Raw genomic sequence first — 15,806 nt, 5'->3', positions numbered from 1 at the left:
TAAACAGTTTTTATTTTATCAGATTATATAATGTTTAACTAAAATAATTTTAATTTTTATTAAATAAATACTACCACTATCTAAAATTATAAATCACTTTGAAAAAAGTATATCTGAAATTATGAATCATTTAATAATTTTCATACAACATTAATGATTTTTTGCGAACTATATTTCCATTTTTATTATTTATTTTTTACATTTTTTAATTTCTCTTTTATATATAATTAATGGAAATAATGTTACAAAATTATACATTATTTTTTTTTCATTTTTAGGTAAATTTAATTATATTTTTTTAATTTATGTAAAATGCTCTAACTATCGTATAATTTAGGAAGGGAGCACTAATGTCATAATTTTCATTTTAAAAAGTATGCTCAAATGTTATTAGAATTTAAAAGTAACCATGAAATACAATTAATTGATTAATTTGGAAATAAGCTCTAAAACGGTGTAGTTTCCATAATAGTTCTTAGCTTCTCTTAAGACGACTTACAAACCAAGTCGTTTACGTCATAAAAACGACACAAGTTAGCTCTCATAATAACGCCGTTTTAATAAACGAAAAAAAAAAAAAAAAAACTAAGCGAACTGAAACAAAAAGTGAAAGACCGAATCAATGGAAGAGGATTTGGATTTTGGGAAGAAGGTTTCGATAAACGACACAATGGAAGTGATTGATCCATCCAAAATCGTTCATCTGCTTCGCGATTTTCTCGATATTCAACAACGCAGAGCCCAAGCTTATTCCAAACTCAAAAGGTTCGTTCGTTACTAGTTTGCTCAATTGCAAGGTTTTGTTTGGATTCGCGAAATTGCATAATAATCAACTTGTTTTTTAATTTTACTTTATAGTGATTTTCTGCGATTTTTTTGATCTGGAAGTTATGGCTTCGTTGATATTCGTGGTAGTGAGTCTAGTGATTAAGGGTTCGTGTTTAAGCCAGAAGCAAAAAAATAATAATAAGGAAATTGAAAATATCACAAAATTATTATATATTGAAGTTGTTATACAGCTAGAGTTGATGGCGATTTGTGCTTATCTCTGTAAAAAAAAAGTGTATGTGACTCGTGTCGTGTCGGAGTCTGAAACTGGCACTGACACTTATAATTATGTTTAATTTTTTTTTTTTTTAAATTATTATTGGTGTCGATGTGTTAGTGTCGGTGTTGTATTTCTGGTGTCAGGGCTTCATAGGTGCTTTGCTTATGTGCCATAGCGTGTTACCGCTGATATTTGGCGACAGTTTATACCAAACAGCCTGTCACGGACGATAACAATTTGTTCTAATTAAGCTAAGCGATGGCGTCATTTCGACATTATTGTACTGTAATTCATAAAAAATAAACTAACTAGATGTGATTATTGGTGGTAAAATGATAGAAGGAGTGAGACAGGGTGAGATAGAAGAAGCCTAACTGTTAATTATGGTATTATTTTAATTGCAAAATTCTTGAAACACCCTGACTGAAAAGCCCCAACGTTTGATTTTTGAGGGCTTTTTTGGAATTTTTACTTCATTTTGAGGTGCAGTAGAATAGTGGTTGCGGATGGATGCTGCTATTTTGGCCGCTGCATCTGCTCTTAGTTGACAACAGGTTGTACTGCATAGTGTATGAAGGAACAATAACAACTTGTTCAAACACTACGACAATAGTGTACTATAATTATACGTAAAACTCAAAAACTGGATTTGAGTATCGATCGGTGAAAAATGATAAAAGTAATGAGATAGTGTTAGATAGGAGAACCCTAATGGCTGTCTGTTATGATGTATTTTAATTGAGGTTTCTTTTTGGAATACTGAAAAGCCCTGACATTTGAATTTTGAGGTTTCTTTTTGGAATTTTTTACCTCATTCCGAAGTGCAACATTTTGGCTGCTGCATCAGCTGCTATACTAAATTTCTCCGCTATTGTGTGCCCTATAACGACCAGGGGCAGCTCTACTATGTTATGCCGCTATAGCATGCTATTGACAAAACTTTTTCGTATTGTGTAATTAAAATAAAAAAATATGAAGAAATGTTCCCTTTGTTCTACTATGAAAATTGAAAATTCATATAGTTCATATTAGAGTGTAGCAGTAAGGCTATTGGATCTATGATAATGTTCCCTTTGTTCTACTTGTCAAATACTTCCTAATTACATTGAAATTTGACTATTGGCAGTGGTTTTTCTGACTACATGACTTCTGGAGGAGAGTTGGCTTACCAGCAGCTTTGCAGTGGAATCACTAAAGAGTTTAATGATTGCTCAAAACAAGTTTGACACTTGATCCTAACATTATCTTCTTTTAATTTAATATATATAAAAAATGGTTAATTTTACTGCATTTCTTTAACATTTATTTTCTTTTCTGATTTAGCATAGGTCCTCGAAATAGAGTCACTATTTCAGAGTCCTGACTATAGCCGCGTTGATCTAGCACAAATCCTTAGAGCTGTTCAAGATCAGGAAAAGCAAAAACTGCATCTGGTATGCCTCTAGTTTAAGGACATATCTTTTTACTAAAAACAAACTCACCTGTTTGTATTGATGCACATGAACTTTCTTTCTTGTATTGTGTTCTTTTCTCTATGGGTAATGCTAATGTTCAAACTTAAACATGCTACCGTGTATGTTCATGATTTTTTTAATTGTGTATTATTGGAACATCGTTGGCCATTCATTCAAGCGCATCAGTGCTTCAGAGCAAGTTTTTTAACATATGTAATTTTTAAAAATACAGAGAAAATTTATTTTTTTAATGCTAAAACAACAGATACCAGTTTGTTGTTCTTCTTGCTCTTAATTGCCTTAATGTTTGTGAACTCTTCATGCTTTTTTACTGCACTTAACTCTCTATTTAAGTGTTTGGTATTTTGCTGACTATCACTTCACTTTAAAGACAGCTACCATTCAGCTGTTAAAGAAAGCTGGTCGGCCATCTGAACGACTGGTGAGCCATGACAATTGCAAATTTACAAAGCATACAGAGCATGAGTGTGTTCATGTCAAGGAAATCACTGAAGCTTCTGGGACTGAAGAAGCAGAAGCGGATGCCGAATTTGATAATGCTCTCAACGAAGCTATTAGAGGTGTCCAGGATGCTGTCATGGTCATAAATGAACATCTAGAAGAAGTCAGATATGAGATTGCAGCACTTGAAGCAGAGTGAGCCGCCTTTGCCGATTCATTACTGTAATGATCTGTGCTAACAAATATCGATGAAATGTACATAGGCACCCTAAAATGCAGTTCATGAATTTTGTTTTGTCACAGGCAATTTAGATTAAAATAGACAAAAGAATATCAAGAAAATTTATTTACATGTGTTTTTAAGAGTTTGTTACCTTATGGAAGTGCATGGTTATTTGGATGAGTACTCTGATCCGAACGTCTCAAGTTTTGGTTGACTGTACTTTGTTTTTATGAAAAACGAGTAGGGTAATTCATGTTCTTTGCACTTTGCCTTTTTGCTATGATTCTATCCTTGTTAATAAGAAAAACTACTCGGCGATAGCTGATATATCACGATCAAGATCTAAAGTGTTCAGTGTTTAGGACTTTAGGTAAATAATGAGTTAAGTCTCTTAATTTTGCATCATTATTCAGAGGTAAATGTATCCGTTGCAAAATTGTATTTGTTTCACTTTGAAGTTGTATTCTGTGTAACTGGAAAACATATTCATCTTCGTCTGTATTCTTTATCCATTATTGGATTTGTTTGTCACTTCGCACAAGCATCTTTTGAATAAGAATTTGTGGAGAGTCAATATGTTATGGGAGCCTAAGTTTCAATTATACATGAACTAACTTTTGTTTTATTTTCTATTTTCATATTTTCGAAAAAAAATTGTAGACACTTAATTTATTTTATTTGTTTTTTAGTTGTACTTTTCAGATTTTTATAATTTTATTTTAATTGTTTTTCTGTTTTCCAATTTATTTTGAAAATTTCTTTACCCACCTCCCTATGGGGGTCACCCCCAGCGAAAAACTAAATCTACCCCTGCTTCGGAGATGAATCTCCGAAGTTATTTTTTTGACTTCGGAAATGAATCTCCGAAAATACCAAATTTTTGATGTTTTCGGAGATGCATTTCCGAACTAAAAAAAAAATTCAAAATCCGTGCATATTTTTGGAAGTTCATTTCCGAAACTGTTGCTGCATATACAAATTTCCCTCCTTCACTATTTCATCATTTTTCTCCAAAACTTCTCAAAACCCTCTCTAAAACTCAATCAATCTCCATCAATTTTTCGTCCTAAAATCAAGTTTCAAACCGTTGATCACGTTAAAGGGAGCATAGAAAGCTGCAGTTTCAGGTAAACATCTCTCATTTCATCCCCTATTTCACTACATTGATTCAACAAATTTATGCTGAAAACTGATATGGTTCGGAAGTTCATTTCCGAAATATATCACCTAATAAATTTCGGAAATGAACTTCCGAAATATGCCCTGGCAGTTAAAAAAAAACAGTTTTGGCCAATTTTGCTAATTTATTCATTTGTTAGGTATGGTGCATCCGGACAACATTGTGCAAGTCGATGACGCAGTAGTTCCCGTAATTGTTAGCGTTAATAACGATCTGGTTATCGACGTTAATCCTATGATCAATGCGGTTGATGTTCGGCAAGAATTTACAAATGATCGGAGCTTCGGTAGTCGCGAACAATTGATTGATTGGGTTCGGAAGGAAGCTAACAAACATGGATTTGGAATTGTTATTTTAAGGTCGGACAACGGAAATAGTAGGCGAAAAGCTTTCGTTGTTTTGAATTGCGAACGGGGTGGTAGTTATGTACAATCAAACCGTGTGCTAAAACACGAGGACACGAGATCGAGAAAGTGCGGTTGTCCGTTTAAGTTGCGTGCCACTCGGAGGGTTGATGATTTCTGGCGGTTAACCGTAATTTGTGGAATTCATAATCATGCCTTGGATGTCAAGTTACACGGACATCCAATGGCGTGTCGTTTGTCCCGCGAAGAGAGGAAAGTGATATCGGACCTAACGATAGTCAAAGTGGCGCCTCGCAACATACTTGCCGATTTGAAGCGTAAGAAACCGGGGTAGCGTTTCAAATATCAAGCAAGTTTACAATGAACGGCACAATCTCAAGGTTTTAAATATGGACCCTCGGTCGGAAATGCAACAACTTTTGAAACTTCTAGGCGATAACAATTATGTTTCAAGCTTCCGAACCTCCGAGGACAAAGTTACCGTGCGTGATATTTTTTGGACTCATCCCGAAAGTATCAAATTGTTCAACACATTTCCAACCGTTCTAGTCATGGATTCGACGTACAAGACAAACAAGTATAGGCTTCCTCTTCTAGAGATCGTCGGTGTGACCTCGACGGAAAAGACTTATTCGGTGGGGTTTGCTTTTTTGGAGTGTGAAAAAGAAGAAAACTTTACTTGGGCCTTGGGAATTTGCAAGTCTTTATTAGTTGATCAAGAGGTTATGTTAGACGCTGGCCTATAGATCTAGAGGGGGGTGAATAGATCTCACTAAGTTTTTACAGATTTTTCTTACAGACTTGAGCGAAAGCGGTTCTGAATCGACTTGCGTCTATTCTGGACCGCTATTGCAAAGGTCGTATGTGTTTCAAAACCAAATAGTAAGTGGAATTGATGGTGAAGTAATATGATAGCTAACCAATACGTTTAACAACTGAAATCCAATTAACTTCTAGATTGACAACTTTGATTTGCAATGCAGTAAGATTGGATTAAGCAAAAACACAAACACTTGGTGATAGGTTCAAATTGATAGTGATTCAAGTTGTGGTGAATTGTGATGTTTGTGCAGAATTTTAATTCACAATTTTAACACTTGAATCGTTGATAAATTTTGCACTTATAACCAATTATGAACAGAAAGTAAAAGAGAAAGTAAAGGCGACAAGAACACGATATTTGTTTAGGCAGTTCGTCGATCGTCCTCGCTACGACTACGTCTGCCCCCAATTCCAAATTGAAATTGGGTAATCTTTCATTAATGTTGAAAGTAGTATATACAAAGAAGATAACAAAGCGATAAACGATAAACCAATTATGTCGATCCTTTGAATCTTCTTCCCCCTTAATCTTGAACAAGATCAAGGTTATCCAAGAGCTTCACTTTGATTCCCTTCTGCAGTGTCTTGATTCCTTGAACTCCCCGTTCCTCAATCGTTACACTCAGCCGAATCCTCAATGAACGCCTCTTGATAAAAACCCCCAAGAACCACCCGTCGTGGAGGACAAAACCCGCAGATTTTATTCACCAACAAACCCCACAAACCTTCACCCACTAGGAATCTTCAATTCCGTTCCATGGACGTTATCGAACTCATCACTAACCCGCAACGCAAGAATGATTATGTGTAATTGTGTTGGAGATGATGAAGAACGAAGATGAGAAGCGTTTGTGTATCTTTCAGTCGTTGGTTGTTGCTTGAATAATTACCCTTGCACAATATATATGATTGCATAACAGTTAGAACCAAGAAAAAATGATTTTTGAACTTTCTTGATCAGTTAGGTCGACCACTTGTAGTGCTTAGGTCGACCTAACAGAGCTTGCAGACTTTTGCTCCCAGTTAGGTCGACCTGTTGAAGGAGTAGGTCGACCAGAATCCTCTTCTGATGCATTCTGGGGACATTTTCACAGATTAGGTCGACCTAATTGCCATGTAGGTCGACCTAGCAGACTGATATGAAGATTTCTTCATTTTGAGTCGACCTAAATGGTCTGTGAGTCGACCTAGCAGAGGTATATGGATTTTCCTTCATTTTAGGTCGACCTAGGTTGACAGTAGGTCGACCTAACTGCTGATTTTCTGCATTTTTCATGTCCAGCTTGTGTTGAGTCGACTTATATGCATAGTGGATCACCTTGTGCTTTCATGAGTGATCAAATGCTTTGCTTTTCTGATTCCTCCTTGTTGTTTGAATGCTCATTTGAGTTTGCCATAAATCAAAAACATCTTTGAGTGTAATCTTGTACTCACATACTCCCCCTTTTTGATGATGGCAAACCAATAGTCAAAAGCTTTGGTAGTAAGTGACAAGGACTCAACAGAGCTCCCCCGTACATCCAGCATCTATCTTTCAACAGGGCAATCTCTCAACAAAGCTCCCCCGTACATCCAGCATCTATCTCCCCCTTTGTCAACATCAAAAAGAGAAAACAGGAGAATAGAAGAGTAACAAGAGAACCATAGATAATAATGCTAGCATGTAGTGTAGTAGGTAAAAGGTAGTTAATGGTAGAATGAGACACATATGTGAGCAGGAGCAGTTTTTATGCATGAGGTCACTATAAGCATGTTAATTGATAGCATATTATAGTATCAATAATATTTTTGGAAGTGAACAACAATTACGTTACCGCTTTTTCAATATGACGCCTGGCTTGATGATGAACTACCTTTATGCTAAAAAAAATGTTAGCAAGACAAATAGATATATGCATAAGGTAAAGAAATAATATTAAGAGAAAACAAACGTAATTATCCCAAATTAGAGATATCGAGTATCCCTAATTCCCTACGAATGTTGAAGTATTGCTCCGTTGCTAGTGGTTTGGTGAAGATGTCAGCTAGTTGCTTCTTGCTTTCTACATGTTCAAAAGTAACGTCTCCTTTCTCTACATGATCTCGTAGAAAGTGATGCCTTATTTCAATGTGTTTGGTACGTGAGTGTAAGACAGGATTTTTACTCAAGTTTATGGCGCTTGTGTTGTCGCACATGATAGGTATGTGATCTAGCTTAATACCAAAGTCAAGAAGTTGTTGCTTGAGCCATAATATTTGTGCACAACAGCTTCCAGCAGCTACATATTCTGCCTCAGCAGTGGATAATGCAACCGATACTTGTTTCTTACTATGCCAACTTATTAATGAGTTTGAGAATAGATGACACGTTCCACTAGTGCTTTTTCTATCGGATTTGCAGCCAGCAAAATCTGAATCGGAGAATCCTACCAAATGACACTCATTTCCTTTTGGATACCATAGGCCATATGTAGTAGTTCCACGTAAGTATCGCAGAATTCTTTTGACAGCTTTCAAGTGAGATTCTTTTGGACAAGATTGATATCTTGCACACATACACACACTAAACATGATGTCTGGTCTTGAGGCAGTAAGATACAATAGTGAACCTATCATACCTCGGTATAATTTCACGTCAACCTCTTTACCTTTCTCATCTTTGTCTAGATTTGTATTTGTTGCCATAGGTGTGTCAATTTCCTTTGCTTCACTCATTCCAAATCTTTTGAGCAGCTCCGTACAATATTTAGTTTGATTCACAAACGTTCCATGACTGAGTTGCTTGATTTGTAGGCCAAGGAAGAAATTTAGCTCACCCATGAGACTCATCTCAAATTCACTCTGCATAAGCTTAGAAAAGTCTTTGACAAGTTTTGCATTAGTGGACCCAAATATAATATCATCTACATAAATTTGGACTAAGAGAATATCCTTATCTTTTCTTTTAATAAAGAGAGTAGTATCAACTTTACCTCTAGAGTACCCTTGACTAAGGAGAAATTTGCTCAAACGTTCGTACCAAGCCCGAGGGGCTTGTTTAAGACCGTATAGAGCACGTTTCAGCTTATAAACATGAGTTGGATACATGTAATTCTCAAAGCCGGGTGGCTGAGCAACATAGACTTCTTCATTTATATAGCCATTTAGAAAGGCACTCTTAACATCCATTTGGAATAGTTTGAAGTCTTTAGAACAAGCATAAGCAAGTAAGAGGCGAATAGCTTCGAGACGTGCTACAGGAGCGTATGTCTCTTCATAATCAATACCTTCCTCTTGATTGTAACCTTGGGCAACTAATCTAGCTTTGTTTCTAGTAATAACACCGTTTTCATCAAGTTTGTTACGAAAAACCCATCTAGTGCCTATTACTTGATGATCTCCCGGATGAGGGACTAAGTCCCAAACATCATTCCGTTTAAATTGGTTTAATTCTTCTTGCATGGCCATTAGCCAATGCTCATCAAGTAATGCATCCTTAGCGTTTTTCGGCTCAACTTGTGAAACAAAAGCAAAATGATGGCAGAAGTTACTTATCTTTGAGCGTGTTGTAACGCCCCTTGAGATGTCTCCTATTATATTATCAATTGGATGGTCTTTCACGTTTGTCCAGGCCTTGGGAAGTTCTTCATTGTTTGAGATGCTTTCTTTTTCATTTTCATTGTGAGACTCATCTTTCTCTCTCTCAGCATCTTTCTTTACAATACTTTCATCCTCATCTTCCTTATCCTTGACAATGTCTTCAGTGGATGGACACTTCCTTTACCAAGTATGGCTCCCCGATTGTTATCTCCATAGGTGACATACCCCTTTTTCTTTGCTTGAAACTCAACGAAAAGAGATAGGTCTCCAGTCATGTGTCTTGAACATCCGCTATCAAGGAACCACAACCTTTCGGCAATGTCAAGACACTTTTCCTGCACGATTAATTTAAAGAGGGAGGTCCCCAATTTTCATTGGGTCCTTGGTAGTGAGTACACAATTTGTTGCACTTAGGCAACCATTGAAATACTCCTTTAGGAACTAAAATTCTCCTAAATTTGCATTTTTCAATGGTATGTCCCTTTTTGCAACAATAATGACAGGTAATATGATGAGAATATGGAGTTTTGCTAGTTGATACTTTTGGTACAAAAGTGTATTTACTATATAAAGGAGTATACGATCTTTTGAACTTGTTTGGATCAACCGCAAAAGTCACTTTTGGTTGTAGAGCCTTGTCTAACTTGGCTTTTAGATCTCTCACTTCTTTTTGCCAAATGTGACATGTCTCACAACCAAACCATGATGTAGGATCTAATTCAACTTTGTCCTTTTGAATGTCTAGCATAGATTGTTTTAAAGCTTCCATATCCCTTTCGGTTTTCTCAACTTTTGATTCAAGATATGAAAATATTTTCTTATTTGAGGCCAAAAGTTTGAAAGCTTTAATTGCATCTCTATGTAATTCTTCAAAAGCAAGTTTTAGTTGAGAATGAGATACCTTATCTACGAGTTCAGGTTTAAGATGACTTACAGCTTTCTTTTTCTTGTTTTGATGAGCCATGAAACATAGGTTTGCTGATTCTTCTTCATCGCTTGACGAGTTTTCACTAGATGAATCACTTTCCCATGCTATGTAAGCTCTTTTAGATTTGTTATGACCTTTGCTTTGGTTCTTCTCCTTTTCTTTCTTAAGGTATGGACAATCCGGTTTGTAGTGACCGGCTTTCCCACAATTGAAGCAAAGACCTTTGATCTTTCCTTTGTTGTCGTCATCTTGTTTGAACATGTTTGATTGCTTTCTATAGTTGATCAATCCTTTGTCGGAATGTTTTGCTCCATTTTTCTTTAGATATTTGTTGTATCTTCGCACAAACAGTCCCATTTCCTCATCATCGGAGTCTTCGTCATCACTTGTGTCACTATCCTTTGGCTCTCGTTTTGAGGTCTTGGAGCTCGAAGCTTTTAGAGCTATTGACTTCTTCTCTACCTCTTTCTCCATGTTCTTTTCTTTCTTTGTCCTCTTCTCATGCATGTCAAGGCATTTAAGATGCTGTTCATGTTCCTCTAGTTTACCAAAGAGAGTGGTAATGTCTAAAGTGTTGAGATCATTTGCTTCCTTAATTGCTGTAACTTTGGGCTGCCATTCCCTGTTCAAACACCTTAAGATTTTGTTAGTAGCAACTGCATTGGAAACAGGTCTATCAAGAGAATTTAATCGATTTTTCAGGTGAACGAATCTTTTCTGCATGCTTTCGATGGTTTCACCATCTTCCATGTGGAAAAGTTCGAACTCTTGAGTTAACGTATTGATCCTAGCTAGTTTGACATCATCCGTTCCCTCGTGGGCAACTTGCAATGTGTCCCACATAGCTTTAGCTGATCTACAATGGGAAACGCGATAGTATTCATCAACTCCTAGAGCTGAGATTAGAATGTTTCTCGCTTTCCAATCGTATGCATATTTCTTTTCATCTTCAGCATTCCAAGTATCTTCTGGTTTTGGAACAACTGCACCAGCTGCATTTGTCATAGTGATCTGAAATGGACCATTGACAATAGCTGTCCAGATGTTCCTATCAATTGCATTGATATGGACACACATACAATCCTTCCAATAGCCGTAGTTTTCTCCGTTGAAAACTGGAGCTCTATTATGAGCCCCTTTAGGTCCAGAAGCCATCTTTCCAATAAGTGTTTCACGTAGCACGGAATAAACCAGAGCTCTTGATGCCACTTGTTAGACGCTGGCCTATAGATCTAGAGGGGGGGTGAATAGATCTCACTAAGTTTTTACAGATTTTTCTTACAGACTTGAGCGAAAGCGGTTCTGAATCGACTTGCGTCTATTCTGGACCGCTATTGCAAAGGTCGTATGTGTTTCAAAACCAAATAGTAAGTGGAATTGATGGTGAAGTAATATGATAGCTAACCAATACGTTTAACAACTGAAATCCAATTAACTTCTAGATTGACAACTTTGATTTGCAATGCAGTAAGATTGGATTAAGCAAAAACACAAACACTTGGTGATAGGTTCAAATTGATAGTGATTCAAGTTGTGGTGAATTGTGATGTTTGTGCAGAATTTTAATTCACAATTTTAACACTTGAATCGTTGATCAATTTTGCACTTATAACCAATTATGAACAGAAAGTAAAAGAGAAAGTAAAGGCGACAAGAACACGATATTTGTTTAGGCAGTTCGTCGATCGTCCTCGCTACGACTACGTCTGCCCCCAATTCCAAATTGAAATTGGGTAATCTTTCATTAATGTTGAAAGTAGTATATACAAAGAAGATAACAAAGCGATAAACGATAAACCAATTATGTCGATCCTTTGAATCTTCTTCCCCCTTAATCTTGAACAAGATCAAGGTTATCCAAGAGCTTCACTTTGATTCCCTTCTGCAGTGTCTTGATTCCTTGAACTCCCCGTTCCTCAATCGTTACACTCAGCCGGATCCTCAATGAACGCCTCTTGATAAAAACCCCCAAGAACCACCCGTCGTGGAGGACAAAACCCGCAGATTTTATTCACCAACAAACCCCACAAACCTTCACCCACTAGGAATCTTCAATTCCGTTCCATGGACGTTATCGAACTCATCACTAACCCGCAACGCAAGAATGATTATGTGTAATTGTGTTGGAGATGATGAAGAACGAAGATGAGAAGCGTTTGTGTATCTTTCAGTCGTTGGTTGTTGCTTGAATAATTACCCTTGCACAATATATATGATTGCATAACAGTTAGAACCAAGAAAAACTGATTTTTGAACTTTCTTGATCAGTTAGGTCGACCACTTGTAGTGCTTAGGTCGACCTAACAGAGCTTGCAGACTTTTGCTCCCAGTTAGGTCGACCTGTTGAAGGAGTAGGTCGACCAGAATCCTCTTCTGATGCATTCTGGGGACATTTTCACAGATTAGGTCGACCTAATTGCCATGTAGGTCGACCTAGCAGACTGATATGAAGATTTCTTCATTTTGAGTCGACCTAAATGGTCTGTGAGTCGACCTAGCAGAGGTATATGGATTTTCCTTCATTTTAGGTCGACCTAGGTTGACAGTAGGTCGACCTAACTGCTGATTTTCTGCATTTTTCATGTCCAGCTTGTGTTGAGTCGACTTATATGCATAGTGGATCACCTTGTGCTTTCATGAGTGATCAAATGCTTTGCTTTTCTGATTCCTCCTTGTTGTTTGAATGCTCATTTGAGTTTGCCATAAATCAAAAACATCTTTGAGTGTAATCTTGTACTCACAGGTTATGCCAAACGTCATTCTCACCGACCAAGATAATGCTTTGATGAATGCGGTCGATACCGTCTTCCCGACATCTACCGCTTTACTTTGCAGGTATCACATAACTTGCAACGTGAGAAGCAAGTTGAAATCCGCGGTTGGGACAAAAGATAGGCCGGATGAAAATGGTAAAGTTGTCAAAGCCGGTGTTGTGGTTGATAGGATAATGGCGGCATGGAGGGAAATTTTGGATGCATACTCCGAAGAGGTGTATACCGAGAAATTGGTACACTTTAGGTATTTGTGTGGTTCCATTAAGACTTTTTGTCATTACGTCGAATCCACCATTCTTGACAAAGTTAGAGAAAAAGTCGTGTGCGCTTGGACAAATCGGGTTAGGCATCTTGGTTGCACCACGACTAACCGTGTTGAATCCGCACATGCGGTCTTCAAGAGGTGGTTGGGTGATAGCAAGGGAGATTTGTGTCGGGGATGGGACACCGTGAACAAAACGATCTCCTTCCTACTTTGAACATGTTGATGCATCGTTTTCGGAAATTCATGAGACACCGAAGTCCACGTGTAGTGGTAACAAAGGAGCCCGTATTTCGAAGCCACCTCGCACACCGCCGATCAAAAAATCACCGATTGTCTACATTGATGAGATGCCACTTTTTATGCACAAATATATCGATAACATCGTTGATGTTGGAGGCGACGACAATTGTGGATATCGGGCCGTTGCGGGTTTGCTCGGTAAAGGGGAAAATAATCACACTTTAGTTCGACGGGAACTCATTGCGGAGTTGACTTCGTATCGGGACATCTAAGGCCGACTATATGAAAATCAAGAAAAGTTTGCAAAAATTCATGATGCACTTGTTCCATCACTTACCGGTATCACTCCGGTTTCGAAGTGGATGTCATTCCCCGAGATGGGTCATCTAATAGCAAGTGCATATGATATGGTGTGCGTCGATTTGACGAGGTTTGGACTAAGTGAGACTTTCTTTCCACTTCATAGTCGGCCGCCGTTGGACGCGTCGGGCCGAATCATATGCATCGGGTATCTACGATCGCGACACTTCGTTCAAGTGTTTTTGAAACCGGGTTGTCCAATACCGGCTACTTCTTGTCAATGGACGACACATCGTTCAAATGAGGCGGAGACTTGGCCGGATCCGTTCGTTTCGAGAATGGCGGAGTTTGAAGAAATGATGAGCAAAGAGCGCGAGCAAAATAGAGAGCGGTCGAAGAACGTGCCTGTTTTGGACTTAGGTTCCACCGATTGGTTCGGTGAATTTTAGTTCGTTCCGGATCGTTTTTTGTTTGTAACGATCTTTTTTTGTATGTATTATTGTTTATCATGTAAAATCGGACCGATTCAATACATATATAATATAACTATGTTTTATGTCATCTTTGTCTAATTTATGTTTAATGTCAATTTCATTTGTTCAATTTACACAACACACTAAGCAATCAACAAAATGTAAAATTTAAGTCTGTTTCTGCATAATTCGGAAATGAACTTCCGAAATATACATGTCTGGAGCCTATTTTCGGAAGTTCATTTCCGAAATGTCCCCTGAGGTAGGATAAGGTTTGTTGGGCCATCAATGCTCCAATAAGTCTATAAATACTACACACTCTTCTTCATCCTCTTCACACCACAAAACACAAATGACACAAACCTACCCCCACCTAGCATTCATCTACTTTGAAACCGGCTACCCGATGCCGTTCTAATTTCGCTTCTCGCGCGACACGCCGTTTGCGGAATTGATACCGTCGCTCAACACGCTTTTGCGCTATCCTGAGAATCGAAAGGTTGTCAAGCTCGAGTACCGCTCGCCATCGCTTAACGACGAGGGAGGCATTAAGTTCACACCTTTTGAGATCAAGAACGACGAAGATTTAGCGGTTATGTGGACAACGTTCGACCGATTTTCTTCGAAAGGCCCGATCGAGTTGGACGCCAAACTTCAAAGATCGGCGGACGACGTTATCAAAATGTTGACTCATCCCCACCTACCCGTGTTCAACAATATGTAACTTTAATTTTCAGTAATATTATCGTTGTAATCTTCACCCGATTAAATAAAGCGAATCGTTGTTGTTTTTCATTTTTCTTCTGCCCAGACATAAATTCGGAGGTTCATTTCCGAATTCCATCATGGGGGGTGAGTTCGGAGATGAACTTCCGAAACACCACATTTTCTGAAAATGTAACTTTATTTCGGAGATGCATCTCCGAAATCAATATTTTATATTAAAAAAAACACGTTTTCGGAAGTTCATTTCCGAAAACACCTTTTTTTCAAAAAAAAGTACCGTTTCGGAAATGAACTTCCGAAACAAGGGGTAATGTTGTAAATTCACCAGAGGTGGGCAAGAAGGTTAGGAGGTGGGTGAAGAAATTCTCTTTATTTTCTTCAATAGGGAAGAAATTCTTAGTATTAACATATTTGTTGCCATTATTAGAGCTGTCAAATGCGCTGGTCCGGTCCAATCTGCTTCAGTTCGGTGGGCTAATATGTTTAAATGGGTTAGTTTGGCCCGACCCGATTGCTTAATGAACTACATAAAATGAGTCCGACTTATTTATCAAAGGCATGTGCGGTCCCATAGGCCAGCCCAGTCCGTGTTTTAATTTTATAAAAAGGGATGTAATAGATAAATGTAAGATAACATAAGTAGAGAGACATCATAAACATATATAAATCATAAACGTATATAAGTTATATATATATATATATATATATATATATATATATATATATATATATATATATATATATATATATATATATATATATATATATATAACGTACGCGAAGTACAAAGTAATTTAATATTATCACCAATACTTATCAAATTTTCTCTTCATCCTCTTTAACTTTTATTTATCACTTGAAAACACATTTATGCAATCATATACTATCTCAATCTTTTTTTCACAAAATTTACCTAAATCTTTTTTTAATGGGTCATCCCGAAACCCGTTTGATCCGGCTCAACACATGAAAAATATAGACCCGATGG

The 15,806-nt window shown here is 37.4% G+C and overlaps 1 protein-coding gene across 1 annotated transcript; it reads left to right on the top strand.

The window, feature by feature from the left end:
• Positions 1–591: 591 nt before the first annotated feature.
• Positions 592–3,447, top strand: LOC131657226 (uncharacterized). The gene is made up of 4 exons (XM_058926686.1): positions 592–765; positions 2,175–2,268; positions 2,377–2,481; positions 2,894–3,447. The coding sequence occupies exons 1-4, from the start codon at positions 623–625 to the stop codon at positions 3,161–3,163; spliced, it is 612 nt and encodes a 203-aa protein (XP_058782669.1). The 5' UTR covers positions 592–622; the 3' UTR covers positions 3,164–3,447.
• The last annotated feature ends 12,359 nt before the right edge of the window (positions 3,448–15,806 follow it).

Source organism: Vicia villosa, linkage group LG3 (assembly GCF_029867415.1).
Source record: "Vicia villosa cultivar HV-30 ecotype Madison, WI linkage group LG3, Vvil1.0, whole genome shotgun sequence".
In the NCBI taxonomy this organism is placed as follows: domain Eukaryota; kingdom Viridiplantae; phylum Streptophyta; class Magnoliopsida; order Fabales; family Fabaceae; genus Vicia; species Vicia villosa.
The sequence above is the reverse complement of the archived record's forward strand: the minus strand, read 5'-3'. Positions and strand labels throughout refer to the sequence as shown.

Excerpts from the sequence above, each read along its gene's own strand:
- LOC131657226 (XM_058926686.1), top strand. The coding sequence starts at position 623 with ATGGAAGAGGATTTGGATTTTGGGAAGAAGGTTTCGATAAACGACACA. Across the intron at positions 766-2,174 it reads GCTTATTCCAAACTCAAAAG|TGGTTTTTCTGACTACATGA; the intron begins GTTCGTTCGTTA and ends GACTATTGGCAG. Across the intron at positions 2,482-2,893 it reads AAAAGCAAAAACTGCATCTG|ACAGCTACCATTCAGCTGTT; the intron begins GTATGCCTCTAG and ends TTCACTTTAAAG.